At 35.6% G+C, this 21279-nt stretch overlaps 1 protein-coding gene and 1 long non-coding RNA gene across 2 annotated transcripts in view; one reads left to right on the forward strand and one right to left on the reverse strand.

Moving 5' to 3' along the window:
* LOC138712959 (uncharacterized) overlaps nucleotides 1–21279 on the reverse strand; it is a 491061-nt gene that overhangs the window by 317969 nt on the left and 151813 nt on the right. The gene's annotated exons all lie outside the window — the stretch shown is intronic.
* Nucleotides 10313–15789, forward strand: LOC138713669 (cuticle protein LPCP-23-like). Its single transcript, XM_069845936.1, has 2 exons — nucleotides 10313–10432; nucleotides 15455–15789. Exons 1-2 carry the CDS (start codon nucleotides 10421–10423, stop codon nucleotides 15716–15718), a joined length of 276 nt encoding a protein of 91 aa, XP_069702037.1. The 5' UTR covers nucleotides 10313–10420; the 3' UTR covers nucleotides 15719–15789.

The raw sequence follows: 21279 nt of genomic DNA on the forward strand, positions 1-21279 counted from the left end.
CAAGAAATAAATTGTTTATGCTCTCTTTTCTTTGAACGAGATGACAGTACGAAAATTTCGCAAAATTTTGCTAGCATAGCACAGATAACAACTTGTACAGTCGCAATGACAGCCATCGATCCTTCCAGCAGTTTTGTTCCTATTTCGCTGCAGCATGACGTCATTGTTGTCCACCGGTCCGGTGAGATTCGGAATACGCTGGTAGGCTTCCGCGGCCGGTGTACAGTAGTGGCAAAAAAAAAAACCGGACGTCCCTTGTAGCTGATTTGAGAGACGTGTTCACTCCAGAGCACGATAGATTGGTAACTAAGGCTTTTGTGGTTCGAATCCTACTTGGGAAGGAAACTTTTTTTTTGTTCCTTATTCAAATTTATTCCCAATACTTTTCGATTGCAGCGATATTTTACTACTTAATTAATTTTTATTTTATTTTTATTATTTTTGTGAAATTTGGTTTAAAGTTAGATTGGTTGTAATTGTGATAATTAATAACGGTAGCAATAATAATAACTGTTGTTTTACTATTTTATTATTAGTAGGTATTATTTTCGTTTTGAAGATTCAAACTGTGCATTGTTATAGCACGAATGCCGTACGGGCTCGTGCGAAGGATCTTGTGTACATGAGTTTGTATAATTTATTATGCATCAATAAATGCACTTATCTATCTACTTAATTAATTTGTTATTCCCAGAACATGAATTTTATCAGCAGTTGATAAGTATTGGGAGTAAATTTGAATAAGGAATAAAGAAAGTTTCCTTCCCAGGTAGGATTCGAACCACGAAAGTCTTAGTTACCAGTATATCGTGCTCTGGAGTGAACAAGGCTCTGAAATCAGCTACAAGGATCGGCCCGGTTTTTTTGCCACTAATGTACATGGTCTGTGGAGAAACTTCCGGGCTTATACCCGTTGTCTTGGTTGCTAGTGGCTGAAGTTTCGATCGCTGTGTTGTGGTCATCCTCAGAGCAGTGGAAGTTAAGGCGAATATTATACGTGACATTGAACGTGGTCTTTCGCAAGTAAACGTGAATCGATAGCATAGTTTAAGTAAATCAACTGTGAGTAACAGTATACAGTGTAATCCATTCCACAAAAATGAAATATTTTAATTGCAGTATAGTATTTCATTTTCGTATTCACAATTTCATTCATTCCTCTCATTTAAGGTTAGGGGAAAGACACTTCGGATATAGTGAACGAAATAAGTAAGCCCGCAGAGGTTCACTATATCCGGAGTTGACTGTAGCTATTTGCAGAATTCTGCACCATGAAATATTCTCAAAAAGAAGGTTGGGACTTGTTTAAATCTTTGCCCAGTGAAACATTTCCCAGAATGCGAAAGTTTGCTGAAAATTTAATGACAATCTCTGGTTCTACATATATCTCTGAACAGATGTTTCGAAAATGAATCAAATAAAAAGGCAGTATCGTAGGGCACGATAATTTTATCTACCTTTTAAGACTCTGTTGTTCATCCTTTGCGGCAAACATTGATGAACTGGTTAGAAGTAAACAGTGCAAAAAAGTCATTAACAGAAAAGGTATTATCTGATTTTCTTTGCATCAGAAAATATTGGCAGTATAATTAACAGAAGCCGCCACTGTAACAAAGCGACATTAGAGAAGTTTGTCACGTCATGAATACATGAATGCGTAATAGCTCCGCAAAGAATGGGCATCATTGTTGCAGTCTCTTATCCGCGGGTAAGTGACGCTAGCCCGATGGTGCACTGTGTTGATGACCGTTGCTATAAACGATACATAGAAATACGAAAGCATAGAATATATGTGATACTTTTAAATTTCACATCATTTGTTTATTATTGCCTGTTAAAAGGATTGTTAAGAATCGTGAACACTAGTTCTGAAATTAGACCGAATAAACGTTAGCATAATTTATCATGACTAGAGCCCGGATGTTAGGCAAAATGCCTTTTTTAAACTGAGTGTATGTATGAAAGACCTATTAGAGATAAATACGTTTCCACACATTTGAGGACGAAGGCTCAATTTGTATTTTGCCTTTTGCCTATTTTAGCTCCCGTTGCCTCTTTTAAGGTTAAATGCCTTTTTCAGCTTTTTTACGTCGTTACTGTACATTTTTCTATACTTTAATGCATTTAAAATAAACCGCATATAAATTATATCAAAAAACAAAAAAGAACGGTTGTACAGATTAAAGATATATATTCACCCCACACAGATATTTGCTGAGAATCTTATTCTCCACAATACATATGTTTCCAAGAAGTCGTACACTTTTCTCCCCTACCGATTCCATCTTTTATGTCACTTAACAAAGATGTTTGAACGATATAACCAGGCTTCGAGACTTCGGACCCAATAGAGGAGTTCAGTGGGAAATCCACATAACGGCGTACTGAGTATAGTGGTAAAGCTTACAGTGGGTAGGGGTACTGTATAATGAATGCCAACAAATACGCAAAGGAAAACGCTCTGGATTTGAAGGTTCTGATGAATAATTTGGTTTTCATACAAACTGTGTCTGAAACTATTACACGGTTAGAAAAGTCAGAGCAAGAGATGCCGGAAGCCCTCAAATTAATTTAGAAAATGATGCAGAGAATTAATGAGACATCAAGTACACCGGTTACTGAACGTGTAAAACAGAAGTGGAAATCAATTTTATGTAAAAAAATAACGGAGGATAAAGACTGTCTATTAGAGACTGCAATGATCTTATTTTTTTTTTCGTTTTGCTCCTATCACGTCATGCGACATAGAGCGCAGCTTTCTACAGTACAAACTTTGGCAGGTAACCGAAAAAGATTTACATTTGAGACACTGAGACTGTATCTTGTAGTAGGTACATTGCAATTCGGTACTGTAACTGCACTTCCTAAAGACGACCAATAGGATAAATGAAAAAATTAAAATTGCTACATGCTTATTTCCACCATTAACACTGTGTATAATTAAACACAAATGCTTATAAAAGACAGGAGAATAAATGCTTTTCACATTCTTTTGACATTGTCATTGTGTAATGTATATTTACTTTCACAATGTACATATATGTGTTTCCCCATACTACCGTACTCTACTCTAAATAGCAACGTTGTTACCTCAACACATCTCTATCTACCTGCAGCGAGTCAACAACCTATAGTGCATGCACAGTAAACTTATTGTATCAGGTCCAAAGTCCCGAAGTCTGAGTATTAAAAGCAAGTCTCCAGATCCCATTACTGTTGTCGCTTGCACACACAAGTCTCGCGTACTTTGAAATCTCTAATCCCTTCTCATACCCCTCTTTTTGAGACAATACACAGTCGGTTTTTCCCGATTTCTGAAAGAAACTAGAGACAGTCCTTCTGAAAAAAGTTGTTTTAAGTTTGCTCCAATCACTTCAGTAGAAGGAGAAAAAACTTTTTCCACCATGAAAAACGTTCTCTCTGACAGGCGGCTCACTTTGACAGTTAACAACTTAAAAAAGCATCTTGTTGTGACATGTAACCAAGGAAAGTGAGTACGTTATGGGATAGTTTATTAAGTATTTGTCTATTTTTTGTCTGTTTCCATGAATAATAAATGCCTATTTCACTACCTATTTTTATTATTTTAGTGCCGATATGCCTGTCTATTCTAATCAAGACATTTGCTGGAACCTAACATAACACTAACATTGAAGAGCCAGCTTGCAGTAAGCTTGCGATCCTGTAGCAAGTACTCACCAGCTTGTACATGGTATTGTCTTGTGCAGATACTGATGCCATGTGAACACTCTGGGCTCCTTTTATACTGTTCTCTGACAAGGGTGGTGAGCGAAATGGGAGTCAAGTATAGCAAGACTCACATTACTCATCATGCCAAGCGCTGTTATCGTAGTCTGCACTATCACATAGCAATTGTCTTAAGATTGCATTAGGCTAGTTGCACACTCAAATCACGCTACGAGTTTAGGTTGCTTAAAAATAGCATTGTGTTTGTCATTTATAGCGTTTGTTGTTTATTACGTTCCTATACTTAGTGATGATGTAAAATGTATTACAGATTAAAGAGTTATAATAATAATAATAATAATAATAATAATAATAATAATAATAATAATAATAATAATAATCGGAGAAGATAACCGATAATAGGTCGAAACATGTTAACAAGGTACGTTAAAATTTAACACAACAAAGTTCTTATCATACATATTCCGAATTTGATTTAGATAAGAGCTACATGTATAGAAGAATTATTTACGAATTAAACAACAAAATACTATGAACTATTAATTAAACACTGAAATACAAACTATGTAGCAAAATTAAGCTAAAATACATAGAATGTTAATATATTTCAAATAATGTTAGATAATAGAAAGAGATTGTTATGAGACAATTTTGAAAATACAGCACTATCAGGATGCATGTCTAAAGGAAGGAGTAACAATGTAGACAGTGATAGTTTAAGTCAGTATGATTGGAGTGAAATGCTAAGAAGGTTATATTTTAAGCTGTTTTTAAAAGTGTTTATTGTCTTGCAGCCCCTAATACTTCGTGACAGGGAATTCCATTATATGTATTGTTTAAAATTTCGTTCAAGTGCATTTTGATATCTCCAACTGCATTTGCGTTACACGACTATAAAATTATTTTTTCTATAAAAATGTTGATTAGTCCACAAGCGGTAGCCTACCATAGTCTACCTGGTAGAGGGGAAGAGAAGGCCTGATGGCCTTATCTCTGCCAGGTTAAATAAATAAATAGATAAATAAATAGGTGTAATTTCTGGTAGAAAATCGGATATTAATATGCTTCCAGAAAGACTAGACGTGTGTCACTTAATGGAGCTATTCCTATGGCCTATATTACACATCAAATTTCTGTGTCACGGAATACGATAAAAGTTTTGATCAAATATAGGCTATAATTATGATCAAATGTAAGATTTTGAGTACATTACACTACATCAAAACTTTTATCATATCTTTCATCACAATTCTAATAATGGAGCCACAACAGTTCTGTGCTTGTTGCAACTGTAAATGCAGTAATGTATACTACATTAATAATAAAGAAGACATCAAAGAAAGAAAGTATTTCGTCGTGTAAACCTGCCAACTAATAAAAATGAAATTTTACAGAGGAAACAAAAGACTGAGCATAAATAAACTCTGAAGCTTTAGGATCGAATCCGAAGTACAGACCTGGCCCTAAAGTTTCAGAGTTAATTTATACTCAGTGAATAGAAAACCTATGTTACGTTTTGCGATTAAATGCACGGTTGATTAGAAAATTGAATTGGAAGTTCCAGCAGTCTGGCAACATCGCCGCTAACACACTGCTCTTTCTTTTCGTAATACAGATGTAAACGGCCAACGAACTCAGGTCCGTCTACCTTAATGAACAATCTACTATTTCCCTTTCTGACTACAACGTTGCAAGCTGGTCGCGTTTGTCATGGCTTCAAATTAGAGTTTTTAAAATTAAATTTACACGAAAACTGTCCACGCTATTGAAATACGCCAGAGGGATAAATGATTCCTTATTAGATTTTCTATCGATATGAACAAAAATCACGATCCTACGTAATAAGAGGGTGTTAAACATTTAGGGTAAAAACTTTTTTCTAAGAAAACTTCGGGCTTTCTACGAATATGGTATTACCACTTTCTGTTATATACAACATGAGCTGTTCACTCTGAAAATTATTTCACTTCCACCCTGTATATATAAATAAACAGGTATACAGATAGAGGTATGCCGGAAGTTCTTTTTTTTCCTGCAAGAATTCTGACAACGTGAAAATATAGAACTAATTTCCTACATCTCCAAAATACTTTGTCTCTGTATTTTGTACAATGAGAAAACTAAATTTTGTTCTGTCATTTCGTTTAAATTCTTAACTTTTTGGACGTAACTATTCTCGACATAAATGCTATTATAGCTAGGAGAAATATTTCGTTTTAACGCTTTCAGAATTATTCACTTGCATTTTTCGTGTTATAATTAATTAATACTAGTGGCTTGTGCAGCAATTGCTGCAAACTAAGTCCATAAGAAGTTCAAATAAAAATTGTTCAGATTTATTTTCAATGAAGAATGCCAGACATTTTGATAGTTATTTGCTTCCATAATAGTGAAACATACTCCCTCTGAATGTTTTTTTTTTTTTTTTTTTGCCAAATACTTTTCCTTGAACCTATCCGTCTTCAGTTCTTGAGTTTCAATGCGAAATCGCTAGTAACTATGTCAGGATGATCAGTGAGTTTTTCATGTGGGAGTAATGCAGTAGCTATTTCCGGTCATTGCGGATTGTATGTGAAAGTTAAGAAAATGTAAGGTTTGTCATGCTTTGAACAAAAGACTTAGCATCTTGGTATAGCTGCTGCATATTTCGTGAACTACTCTGAAATGTAGATGGCAGAATCACTTTTTCCCACTAAGAGATCTTGCTGAGGTGATCAAGAGACTACAAAATCTTGTAGGCCTCTTATTTTATCAATAAGTAATACCTTTTGGTCTTTTCTCATGAATTGTAATTTTTTGCGCTTCTTCCAGACAATACTGATCTATCAAATACTGCTGGATTAATTTGTGTAACAATGAATGTTATTTCTTATATTTTCTGTAATATAGGCTGTTGTGAGGAATTTATTGCTGAGATGTGGAAAATGAGGCGAATGATATGTCATTGTTGTAGAATCTTATATGCGCCCTAAATAAAATTGTCCATCGTAAATCGTTAGCAGCTTCAGTGTTTCATTTGTTGCTGGTTGCGAGAAATAAACTTACTCATCACGGTTGCAAGAAGTGAAATGGCATGCTATTTTTCCCTACAACAAAATGTGCTTGGCAGCGATCACAAATGTAATCAATTAAGCCAAGGAAATATGAAATTAATTTTGATGTAGTTTAGAGAACGCAGCTAAAATAGGAAGCATGACTCAATTACTACCAAGGAAAGTTAGAGAATCAGACATATAAATATCTATATCACAATGCCATTACATATATGAAAAGGACCCACACCACTTGATTAATAATTGCAAAAGTATTTCATTTTTAATAACAATATTGTTACTTTACGTAAGCTTTATAGTTTTCAGTAATATAAGTTTATATAGGCCTATAGCCGTTACTCAGTAAATTATAGAAATGGAGATCTAATATAAAATATTCTTTCTCTGCGTCTACTTACATAAAGCCCCAAAAGGTTTCACTTTCATATATCAGTATAGCATTATTTGTTGTATTAACTATAATAATATTTCATTTTTAATGGTAATAATGTCATCAAACATTCTTAATTTTTGTAGTTCTTGATATCCAATACACAGCTGTACTCGGAAAACTACAGATCAGAGAATCAGATCTGTAATTTATTTTTTATACGTTATCAAAAAATTTCACAAATGAAGATCGACATATTCGCATTATGATGGGAAAGAATCTGAGCCGTCTGAACTCTATGTCAGCAATCCTGTAGGTCATGGCCTTCGTGTAATAGCCTATTGTTTATTGTAGTGTGTGTTTTGTTTTATTCTGAAATGCAACACGGCCGACTTGATGCTCGCTTCGCTTAAGGAAGCGAACATCAAGTCGGCCGTGAATGCAATTAATTAGTTCTCAAAACTGACGAAAGATGGATTTTGGAAAAAAGGAAAATGATGTAGGAAAATTGACATTTCACTGAAACTACTATTTTTTCAAAAAACTTTGGGTTCCAAGCTTCAAAATGAGGGGTCATTTATTAAAATCCGTTCATCCGTTTTCCCATAATTTCCATTACCAGTTCAAATTATATATATAGATGTTGACTGCTTTACATATACATTATCTATACACGACTTTAAACGCATTGCCAAGGATAGAAGTCTCAAAAAAAAAAAAAAAAAAAAAAAAAAAAAAAAAAAAAAAAAAAAAAAAAAAAGAGGAATTATTGCCAAATCATGTTGAAGATAATGTATGACTTACAGTCATTGCAGGGCCCGGATTCTGATAACATGTCATCTTTTTTCCTTGTATCGGAGACATTGCTCGTCTGTTTATAAATCTCATTTGTGACATCCACTTTCTAAAAGCCTATAATTTATAGGCCATTATTTTGACATTTTTTGTTATTTTCTGGTTTTAGGTCATTTTTAAAAGCTATATGTCATATTTAGGCCATTTTTCAAGTTTTGGATCAATATTTTCGTCATTAACGGCATTTCATAAACGCAATCTTCTTTCTGCATTATATTTTGTCGTATTTACATTAATCTACTGGAAGAAACGAACAGAAACATACGGTAATATAGGGTAATTATATCACATCACGTCGAGTTTTCGTCTGCTTGCTGCGAACGGAAATGAAAGAACAAAGATGGCGAACGATTATTATACCCAGTATTTATCAAGCCATTCAGGAGTGGGCTAGTTTATCTTTCATTGTATTTATTAATTTGTATTCATTTCAAATTTACTATCAATAAAAATAAATAAATAAATAAATAAATAAATAAATAAATAAATAAATAAATAAATAAATAAATAAGTAAATAAATAAATAAGTGCATAATGTCTACAGCAGTGAATGTCAAGACGCAGACGTTTAAATGTAGCCCATCTGCAATGTGTTTGGCTGCCGCAAATAAGAATGACGCGACTATAATACATGAATTTTTCTCTTGTAAGTCTTGTGACAGACTTGGCAACAATGAAATTTATAATTAGAATTTATAATTTGCAACAATGAGACTTATTCCTTGTTACGCGAACGCGATTATGAAACCGTTTAACTTCCAGTTGCAATAAAATTTTCAGTGAAGAAAGTTCTAGTCACAGTATTTCAGTTACCGGTACTGTTATTTTTTTTTCATGAAACATTTAAATAAAATTATTCGGCTACTGTAATCCAACATTTCAAGTCCTAATTTTTTTTTCTTTGTTTCTTTACAGAAGTTCTAAAAGTAAAATGATGCTCTGAGACTGTAGATTTTTAATTAATTATTCAAATTACTTAATTAATTCAATTAATCTTGTTCTTGTTTTCTACTTTTCTACTTGTTAAAAATTAAGTATGTACGCCTACTAATTAAAAAATCTTTACTCTATAACTTTTGTACAGTAGTTAATACAAACAATTGAGGCGTCAGCCGGAAAAAGGGCCCATAAGCAAAAGTCATGTTTCCAGAAAAGAATGACTGAAAGATTAATTATTATGTAATTGCGATTTGAATGCACTTTTATCAAGAAAACAGTTTGCATACTTTTACAATAATATTTGTCTACAAGTGTTTGTTAAATAATGCATCCCGACTTTGATAGTGTTATAAATATATATATTTTTATTGGAGCATTTTATAGGCCCTTTTTTCCAGGGAAGAAGTTTATTTTATCAAAATACCTTCAATATGATTATATTTTAGCAGACATTAAACATCGGCACTGAACAGCGCACATTACAGAGGTTTGCAAGTTCAAAATCATTTTAGTATAATTATATTTCTTACATATATCTCATAGTTACGTCATAAATTCTACCGAATACGTGAAAATAAAACAGAGTACAGCTTTACAGGTTATTTAGTATTAATCTATAATGGATTCACACTCATTTCAAAGTTTATCTTCAGAGTGCAGTTTACACTTTAGTGCACATCCTAGATGGACTCACACTCACTTTGAGGATATCTTCAGTGATGTTTGCTGAATTCCTCAACTAAGCAAGGGTGCATGGGTTCATTCAATTAGCAACCCTGCCCCCTGTTTACAAGATAATGAAATGAAACTACGTAAGCAAGTAGATTTTAAGACTGAGAATCGAATTAAACATTCTCTCGAAAAAGGGCCTATAGACCTATGGGCCCATTTTCCGACTACCGCCTCAATTATTAATTAAAATAAAATTTGCAATTTTTAGATTTTTGTAATAGATCATTCTCATTAAGTTTTAGAGTCATTTTATAGGTCATTTTTCTAGAATTTTTCGGTCATCAAAATTCGGGCCCTGATCATTAGATAGCGTTTTCTTGTCAGTATGCAAGGTGTGTCCCATTATGGATTATGAACTGCTTTAATGTTCCGGAAATACGAGTCTTCCGATTCTATATTGTCTGGAGTAGATTAAAATTCCTTCTGAACAAAGGAAATTTGACGGTAGGCATATGCAGATCATGTATGAAGGAGGTCAGAACACCAGCAGAACTTTGGGAACACTAATAAAGGAAAGGTCGGTAAGCTCACGATCTGATTAAGGTCAACCCGAACTGCATCAGGAACTGTACTTGAGACATTCTATCGCTCAATTTGTCGTATCGTCATAACAATGTAAATGTTACCACAAAAAGTGAAGTCATGACATGGCGTACTTGACCGCTATACCGTGCACCACCCCTGCATCTGGGCAGTATAAAAACAGGCACATGAGTCCACACAGTATCAGTTTCTGCACAGACAGACACTAACACACTACAACATGTACAAGCTGGTGAGTACTTTCACTGCATGTCTATGATGGTGGCCGCCCACCTAATCTTTTCAAAAGATTGGAGTAATATCCAAGTTATAGGCCTCGTATTAACAACTAATATTTTGCAGTTATTAAAAAAACTTCCATACAACGTAATCCTAATATATTCTGAGATGACTATAAGGGTGTAGTGCGGCTAAGAAAACCTAAATTATCTGTTAGAGTCTCTGGACAGACGTCGTTCTCAAATAAATTAATTTCTACACTCAGATTACAATGAATTCTCTCGTGCTATTTTCATTGTTTTAAATTATTAATGTCATTATCTTGTTCAATAAAGCATATTAGAATTTTCATATAAATCTTGAAATCAAGAACCGGTATCAACGCACTAAATTTAATATTTATTGCTACATAATATACAAAATAAATACATATTACTGATGTGGTGCACATCCGTTTGAGCAAGCTCATGTTCGAGGGCGGTTTCTATAAATTGAGGGGCTGGGTACAAGAAGGGCATTTTAGAGGATATGACCTTTTTGAGTAAAACGTTTTATTGTGTTCTCTGATCTATTATACATATGATCACCAAGTTGTAGTTTAATACTGTGATCATAGACGGCAAGAGTACCCAGAATGTAAAGGCGTGCATAGATAACATTATTACGGTTTGAATTTTCAACATCAATTTTCCCAAAACTTGCAATTGAGAGAATTTCCTTTCTTGCACCCAACCCCTCAATTACTATTTTGTACTAAATGAAACATAACAAAGTTTCAATAAAATTGCTAAACTAATACAATTATTACAAAACATGAATAATTACAAAGACTATTACACTTTTACTACGTCATACCACTGTTTACCTTTGAAAAGGTACGAAAGAACATGTTTCAACCAATCATGGCTATTTATCGCTACAATTTTTTTCACTTCCCTAGCATTTGTTTGTTTTCATCACTTCCTTAGCATTCTTTTCTTTGTTTGCCAACATTTGAAACTGCAAATTATTTACGGTACTATAAAACATGCTTTGCGATCGTAATTTGTTTCCCGCATACAGAGTCAACTGAAAATGGCGGCTCCGTTCAAACGTTTTGGTGAAGCTAACATTAGCGAAACAGACTTTAGTGAGTCAATTAATATTTTATTGTATTAGAGTATTTTATTCCTTCTAATCTTTAGGGTAAATGTTGGTAATACTGTGATACGAGTAATATTATGACTGTTTTTATTGTAATTTTACTGATCGTGAGAAGAACCGGTTTTGTGCAGCAACTTGTCCACGAACATTCTCTTAATACGTTGACGTAAAATAACCGATCTTCCTCTCGATCAGAAAAATTGTAATAAATTCTCAAAAAGAACTATCTCAGTATTACTCGTATCACAATAATACCAACCTTTACCCTATATACTTTCTTATCACCTTTGTTTCTTTGTTTGCCAACAATTCAAACTGCAAATTCTTTACGGTACTATAAAACATGCTTTGCGATCGTCATTTGTTTACAGCACAGATAGTCAACTGAAAATGCGGCTCCGTTCAAACGTTTTGGTGAAGCTAACATTAGTGAAATAGAATTTTAGTACGTCAATTAATATTTTATTGTATTAGAGTATTTTATTTCTTCTAATCTTTATATATTTTCTTCTAATAGTGTAATAGTCAATTAAATTCCACTCGAGTTTTAATTTTCTCTAGATAAATCAAAGTCTCTACTGAGATTACTGTTGATAAAAGTAGAGAATCAAGTCAATAACAGAAAATAAGTTGGAATGAATAAATAGTGTATTGAAATTAAGAAAAAAGAAAAAGAGAATGAACACTAAATAATTTGCTTACTTTTTTCTTAAATTCATTAAACTCGAAATAACCTCGGTCAGGATTTATTATCAAAATAAACTTATCTATATAACTTTGCCCTTAACTCTGCTTATGATTTATTCCAATAGTTGCGTAACATTTAGGATCAGCTAAAGGATATGTCAAATTTCTTCTGGTAGGATAAATACATATTCTTGAAATAACTACTGAAGCTTTTCTGGCGACATGATAACTCAAAATTTTCTCGGGCTTCCAGCCAGGTCATAAGTTGGTGATCCACCGACGTTCCGAGGATGTTCATCTTCCTCATCTTCAGGGTTAAATGATAACTAGGGGCTTGAATGAATGAAAGAGAGGGGAAGTGGGAGGAGAAACTTTAAAGGTACGTGAAAACACGTCCTTGCAAGGGGGGAGTGGGGGCTGTGAAAAACTGAATATGTGAGCTCCAAACCTCTTGGCCACTTGTCTCACTTCGGGTTTCGCCGCCCCAGTGAAGGAGCGCTAAAAATTTAGAGGGGGAAAGCAGAAATTGGACGTAACAAGATAACTAAGGGAAAATCGAAAAATCGGAAGAGAATTGGGAGGACAAATTTAAAAGGTACGCAAAATGCGTCCTTGCAAGGGGTTGGGGGCTGTACAAAACTAAATATGTGAGCTCCAAGCCTGTTGGCCACTAGTCTCACTCCGGGTTACGCTGCTCCACTGAAGGAGCTCTAGAAAATTTTGAAGGGGAAGCCGAAATTGGACGTAACCTCTTAGGTACCACATACGCGAAGCCACCGGCGTGGCTCAGTTGGTTAAGGCGCTTGCCTGCCGGTCTGAAGTTGTGTTCGGGCGCGGGTTCAATCCCCGCTTGGGCTGATTACCTGGTTCGGTTTTTTCCGAGGTTTTCCCCAAACGTAATGTGAATGCAAGGTAATCTATGGAGAAATCCTCGGCCTCATCTCGCCAAATATCATCTCGCTATCACCAATCTCATAGACGCTAAATAACCTAGTAGTTGATAACTAAGGGTACCCAGCTCCTTAATTTATAGTGTCGGAGGGAGTAGTCAGCCGAGGAAATGAAATGAATGAATGAAAGAGGGTGGGAAGTGGGAGGAGAAACTTTAAAGGTACGTGAAAACACGTCCTTGCAAGGAGGGAGTAGGGGCTGTGAAAAACTGAATATGTGAGCTCCAAGCCTCTTGGTCACTTGTCTCACTTCGGGTTTCGCCGCCCCAGTGAAGGAGCGCTAGAAATTTCCAGTGGATAAGCCGAAAATGGACGTAACCTCAGCCGAGGAGCTGTGCGTTGATTGGCTCTTATTAGTGCAGACCGCGGCGTGAACGCGGCCGACATGTCGTCTTGCTTTGTGCTGTTCGGCTGGTTGACCGCGGGTCTCACGATGGGCTCGGCGGATGAGTTCTTGGGTGTCCTCCGCTGATGACGACCCGTCGTCTGGGCGTTGAGAAATTTAATAGCCGGTGCCCACGCCGCGCTTAGTTGGAGACCCGAGTCCCGATTCAGGTTACGCGGAAGATTTGTATGATATTTATATATTTGTTCAATTTGAAAAATATTAAAGTCGGAATAAATCAAATTTATTAGATAATCAATTGGTTTGTTTAAGCATATTTTAATTATCTGCTTTTGAAGCGGGGAAAGTATACATTTTGTTGCTCGTCCTCATCCAATTGTACCATACTGGATGACAGACTGAACCAAACCTAAATAAACTAATCGCAGAATATTATTTTGTAAGGATGTAAGAGCGAAGAATTACAAACTATAAATTGTTTTACGAAGTCTGTTACTTAAAGAAGAAATGAGTTTTAATATTTTTAGACTGCCTTCATTAAGATTAAACTGCATGGTTCTATGAAAACAAATTTAATCTGTAATGCATTTCGCAATGCTGTGCTGTCTCCTGAATGCATTTACGTGCAGGAGATTATTGCATCACCATTTAGAGAATTCAATAAAGGCAGGAATTTAAAAACATTTTTCTTCACAATATGATGGTTTAAAGCACTATGACTAACAACCCAAGTTGTATCGTTAGGAAATTACTTGCATAAGGAGTTTCAAATTAAGAGTTTTGTTATTAAGTAAAGACTCAAAAGAGATCATGACTTCAAAACAACATATTCATATTTTGACTTTTAAAAACATTAATGTATATACAAATTTGGATAAAATATACAGTACAAAACGAAATTGTTAAGGTAACCATGACTATCAATCCCACCTTCTTAATCATTCCAATCTTAAGCCACAAGACACATTGCACTTTTCTTTGGACATCCATCTTGTACAATTAATTGTAACAATGAGAATTATTTCACTTGTTCGATTATTATCGTCTTTTATTTCCTTCAGTGCCTCAAACTTACAGACAAAAAGCTTTGAGAGTTTTGTTTTCATCTGGTAGCAATATTACATTTTTATTTCTATTCATTAAAAAAATATGATCCTCTGAAACCCCACCTTGGCTTTAAGACACAGTGTCTATCTTTTTTTTTTAGGCTCGTTTAGCGTAGGTTGAAACATACGTTCTTTCAAGCACCTAATTTTAGGCAATATCATCGCTCGAGAGTTTCTCATGTTGCATACATTTAGGAATTTTTACATAAAGTTGTTGCAACCTATCCTATTCGAGCCTAAAAATCAGAGTTCTAATTGGACGGAGTTTCGCAATAATAGACCAACCAACAATTTGGAAAAAAATGAGATATTTACACAAATATGTTGATGGCAGGCTAATTTAACTCGGAAAAAATCAAGAATATGATATCTGAATTTTGATGTTATTTATAAGCAAAATTCGTTTATTGCATAAAATTCAATCATTTATTTATTTTGCTTTGAAATATTAATTCAACTGGTGGTCTCTTATTAAAAATCGGCTAGCCTTTTTTTGGTATCAGCCTATTTGTGCTGTTTTTTGTAATAGTAGGCTACGAATGGTATAATACTTCTTGAATAAAAAATTTATTGCAATGGCTAATAACTCCAAACAGGTTTCTGGCGCTTGGTCTAATTTTGCGGAACTCCGTCCAATTATAAGTCATAAAACCTGTAAGCATGTTCAAGCATCGTACTTTAGGTCTAATTACAACTGTAACTGCAATATTTCTTCAACAAGTCATGCAGAGCCAATGCACAGGATAGTATGCAACTAAACCTGTACATTCAGTGTTAAGGTATAATTTATTTCTTGTCCGCAGGTGATCCTTGCTCTCGCTGTCTCCGCCGTTTCGGCTGGATATCTCGGCGCCCCCGCCGTCGCCACTTACGCTGCTGGCCCCGCCGTTGCTACTTATGCCGCCGGCCCTGCAGTGGTGCGTGCCGGTCCCGTAGTGGCTGCTCCCGCCATCGCCCCTGTTGCCTATGCTGCCCACCCTGCTCCTCTCGCATACGCTGCTCCCGCTGTGGTCAAAGCTCCCGTCGTAGCACCTGTCGCTTATGGAGCTCACGCTTTCATCCATTAAGCAATACTCAAGTAATGCTGAACTGTACATAGACATCGACATAGTCAAATAAAACTTATTTTGGCTGTTAACATTGCCTTTATTTCACCGTCAAATGTGATTCGATTCCATTACTCCCAACAAATCGGTAGGATTGAATGCATTTCACACAACACTATACACTATATCAGGCATGCCAGAAATTAGACACTAAATGTGCAGTTATGTGCGCGGATCGCCGGTCTGTGCAGACTGCATCATTCAAGCGTTGCTCTTACCAGTTCTTAGCTGGAGGGGTGTACAATAATCTATTCTGCGCTTCTAAGGTTGGATTAAATAGGCATTTGGACATTATAAGCACACTTAGCAGAAGGAAAAAAAAACAGTTATTATCAGTGTCTAGATTTGATAATTGTAATACCAAAAACTTTAGGCTTACTCAGTTATACTTCATAAACTTGTGATTTGTAAAGCATAATTTATTAATATGATTTTTATATAGTATTTGAAAAAAAATTACAGTACTTTCGAAAGAACAAAAAACGAACAAGTATTTCATTTTACGTAATAGGTACTAATTATTTTAAATTAATAGACTCTACTCTTTCATTGTTCGTCAAGGGTAAACAAATGTTGATGAAAATATTATAGGACTCCCAATTAATTACATGCAGTATCATTGTGCAGTTTTTACTCTGAAAGCATTTCCTTGCTGTATGTCAATATAAATTAACATTAATATTAATAAATGATATAAATTAAGCTTAGAATTTAAATTCACATATAATTTATTTGGAAAACTTTGAGAGCAAGTATCGACACGTTTATATACAATAGCCAGCACCAAGCACGTGGACTGCCATTTTTGTAGTCATTCCATTAATTCTAAAATTGACTTATGTCTTTTGTTATTGCAGAGTTCGTTTACAAATCGTCGTTTTTGTACTTTTATACGGAGTTGTTTGACATGCTCACACGCAATGGTTTCTCCATCTGTTGAAAAGTGCTTAGAGCGCAACTCGTTCAAAATTTTATGCAATAGTGCATTAGAAGACCCCTTCATTTTTGACATATTTACAGATTTACTTCAACTGCACAATAACTCCACAATTAACGTACCGAACATTAAACATGTGCCTACACATTGCCGATGCATCCATTAAGTACGTAGCTGCTATCACACAACGAATGTAAAGTAGTTGCAAAAAAAACTGGACCGACCCTTGTAGCTGATTTCAGAGCCTTGTTCACTCCAGAGCGTCGGTGCATATTCCTTGGACCCGAAAACACCTGTGTAGTTGAACAACAGCCACGCACTGTTTTCGTCTTCATTGAGTAGCAAAAATCTATATTATCTTCATAAAGAAAATGAGTAATATTTAGACAAAATTTGGTTTATACAGTAGAATTCCTCGTATCCGGCAACTGTGGGAAAAAGCCAGTGCAGGTACTTGATTTTGGCGGATAATTGGAAAATACTTTTCGGGTCCAAGAAATATTCACCGACGCTCAGGAGTGAACAGGGCTCTGAAATCAGCTACAAGGGTCGGTTCAGTTTTTTCTTTTTTTGCCACTACTGTACATAGTGCGCGGCTGCCTGCCCTTCTGACGTCTGTGTGCCCGGAGGTCCGTGTGCTCTTAACTTGCTACTTTGTTGTGGGTCGGAAATGGGTTTCCCTGCTATAAAGCTATACAGGATGATTCACGAGGATTTACCGTCCTTTACGGAGCGTATTTCCAAAGACATTCTGAGCAAAAAAAGTCATATAAACATGGGTCTTATTCGCAATATTTACAGAGTTACGTTTCGATATTGGAACGCATTGCTATGAACGCGTGATCTCGGTCAGCAGCCAGCGCGAGCGCTACGGAAATCAAAGATAGCCGTATGCAGTTACGTAGAGCGACGAGTGCCGTTCACAAGCGTGCGGCCAAGTGTACTCAAGCGGACGGCGACATTTTTTAAAATGTGTTGTAAATTCCCCAAGACTGTAAATTAGGATGCAAAATTGAACTTCAAATAATTAAGTCGGTGGAAGTGGTGTGATTTGTAATAATTGTTGTAATAAGTGCGTAAGAATAATGTAATTTTCTAGTTAAAATAGAAAAAGATGTCTTTACGAAGCAACTAAGAAATTCACAGAACATTTTTAGCTTCATAATACTTGCCAATTAAAGAAAATATACTTCTGAATGGTTCATTCTCTATTTGTATTCTTCTTTTACCTTTAAACTAAAGAAAAAACGTATTTTACAAACAACTTTAAATTAGTGTAACTCTGAAAATATTGAGAATAGGAACTATGTTCATATGATATTCTTTGCTCAAAATGTCTTCAGAAATAAGCTCCGTAAAGCACGGTAAATCCTCGTGGATCACCCTGTACATAGATCATTCGTTATCTCGTGAAACCAAATGCTTGCAAGCGTCGCAGCATATAGTAAAAGTCTTATGGTGAGGGTAAGTGAGCTCGCTAGCTACCAGTAGAAGCGTAGCAAGAGAGAGAAGTTTCTCAGTCCACTTTCTTCTTCCCCTGACGCGCAGAAGGTTTCACGAGATAATGAATGGCCTATATGTGTTGTACACAGCTGTAGAGTAATGGTTAGAGTGTCTAACCATGAAATTGGCGGGACCGGGTAAAAATCCCGGTTGGAGCAAGTTACTTGGTTGAGGGTTTTTTTTCGGGATTTCCCCCACCCCCAACTCATTAAGAGCAAATGCTGGGTAATTTCGGCGCTCGACCCTGGATTCATTTCGCTTGTTTCAGTATTCTGAATAAGATGTGACTGCAGTTCTGCACTTTCGCTGCTGGGTATTACAATTTATTCCTAACAATACGGCACATCCTTTCTTACACATGCTGGAATATGTCGATATGATACTTATATTCATGAGTTTTATGATGAAAATGCTGTAGCTGCTCGTAGAGACGGTTTCCGAATCGCAGAGTAACCAATTCTAGAGTGTTCGCTACTGTTTGTAAAAACCTGCGTGATACTGTACAGTTCCTAGCAGTCAAATTTCTTCTGAAAATGCAAATGAATAAATTGTGGATGAAACAGATGGCATTTTATTACCGTAAAGTGGGGTCACTTTGAACGCCGAGGTGACTTTGAACAGTAATTTAGCGCCTTTCTAAATTAAATGCTGTACCCAATTGCGAAAAAACTGAACTAATTTATTGACAACTTAAACAGTTGCCTACTCTCATACTGTACCTGACGTCACAGCCCAGGGATACGTCCCGTATGATATAACATAGAACCGCATCTTACTCACGCTCACTACAGTTTGTGTGAAAGTTACAAGAAAACAGTGCATTGAAAGACACTGCAATACAAAAAGGCATAGAAATATGATTGAACGTAACTCAAAACAAGCAGTACCATCAAACTCAGAGAGAGTACGATAAGAAATCCAGGTTTTGCAGGGATCTATGTGCCATGATGGTCAATGCCAATATACCGATTAATAAATTGAATAATAAACACTTTAGAGAACGTAACATTTGTATTTGTGAGGAGGTAAAATGCCGAAGACAAAAAGTTCGAAGTATGAAAGGCTGAATACACTTCAATGATCATTCATTATATTTCTTGAATGCAGGATACAGCTTTTATTGTAACTGCTCAGTGTTTACATCAGAGGCACACTCCATCCGTTGCACGTCCCCTTCTCATACAGTCTATACTGCGTGCAGAGTAAACCTTACGATTCTCGTGGCAATTCCACGAAGTCTAGTAATAGGTAATCGTCGATCAGTTCCATTAATAATGTTCACAAATGAAGCTAGGTTCACTCATGACAGTATAAACAACACTCTACTTCAATTGATTGAGGAAAAACTGAGGAAAAAACAACCAGTTAACTTGTTTTTATTTTATTGGGTTATTTTACGACGCCGTATCAACATCTAGGTTATTTAGCGTCTGAACGAGATGAAGGTGGTAATGCCGGTGAAATGAGTCCGGGGTCCAGCACCGAAAGTTACCCAGCATTTTCTCGTATTGGATTGAGGGAAAACCCCGGAAAAAACCTCAACCAGGTAACTTGCCCCGACCGGGATTCGAACCCGGGCCACCTGGTTTCGCGGCCGGACGCGCTGACCGTTACTCCACAGGTGTGGACAGTTAACTTGTCTTAACCAGGATTTGAACATGAGCTTACTCGTTTCACGGCCAGACGTGCTGTTAGTCCACAACGGTGGACGCAACTCAGTTTCAATTTCGTCACGTGAGGTAAAAAGTTTAACATATTGCCATTCTAGGCTCTTTTAGGTCTGCAATGTGGTAGCTCTTTGTTAGTTAGCCTACAAACTTGACCAATAGCAAGTAGCTTCTATAGATGTAAGAAGCGACAGCAGCTTTCCAAGAAAGCAATCATTGTCGGTTGCCAAGACAGTAGTGATATCCAAGGGACCGTTCCGCGAAAACAATATTACCAGTAGCCTATGATGTTGATAAACAAAATAAAATTATGGACTGTTGAAAAAATGCCAGCCAAGAAGTAATGTATTGCTATATTACATGTGAATACCTACAACATAACGTTTCACATTTTGTGTCGTTAATTCTATTAATTCAACTGCTTTCATACGAAATTGTCTATGCAGATATTAGCAGATTTCTTTCATGAACACACAACATTTTAAGTCATAATCGTATGTCAGTCATGTCAAAAGATGCCCATAGATGCAAGCGCGCGCTTTAGAGCTCAGGAGAGCCTGAGCGCTTTATAGTGAACAGGAAAGAGAGAGACGAAAGAGGTGGTATATGCTGCTTGGTCGAGCTATATACAGGGATGACCAGCATTGATTCAATGGATAAAGGGAAGAGAACTTATTAAAACTGTATCCATGTTCATTTTTAGATTTATTTGAGAAGTAAAAGTGCATTATTAGAATGTAAGATTTAATTTTAATGCTCATTTTTCACAAGTTTGCACTTTTATTCAAAAGGAACATATTCTCAACTTTCTTTTACAGGAAAGTGAAATTTTCGGATATGTTTATTTAGTAGCCTTACAGGTACTGAAACAATGTTTTCGTAAATCTAATATATTGTAAATACGTGTTACTGAAGACAGGATATTAAAAATTTTGAAAAAATTCGCATGGAAAATGTTTGTAAGGAAATTAATTAACAAAGAAACAACTGTTACATCATAAATAAAAGATATGTGCCCATGTGTTGTGAAAACGTCAGCTCTATAGCCTCAGCAGATTTCAAGTAAAAATTTAATATTCTGATGATAGGAATTTGTGCACCAGTATCACCTTAAAAGCATAATGCGATAAGAGTTTTTGGAACATTAGTTACAGTTAAAACATATACTGTACCTAGGTAACTTTGCTTTGTACAATAATATTGTTTTGATTAGTTTATTGGTTACTTTATAAGACTAAGATACCATCAATATCAATTCCAACTTATCACGTCATACTCAATCCTTTTCTTTGGATATCACTTTCTTTATGAATAATGTGTTTCATTCACTTAGTACAGTATAGTTATACTACTATGGCAATTAATGTGAATATTCCTTCTTAACTATCTATTATGTTATTAACGCTTAAAACACA

Source organism: Periplaneta americana, chromosome 14 (assembly GCF_040183065.1).
Source record: "Periplaneta americana isolate PAMFEO1 chromosome 14, P.americana_PAMFEO1_priV1, whole genome shotgun sequence".
NCBI classification, from domain to species: domain Eukaryota; kingdom Metazoa; phylum Arthropoda; class Insecta; order Blattodea; family Blattidae; genus Periplaneta; species Periplaneta americana.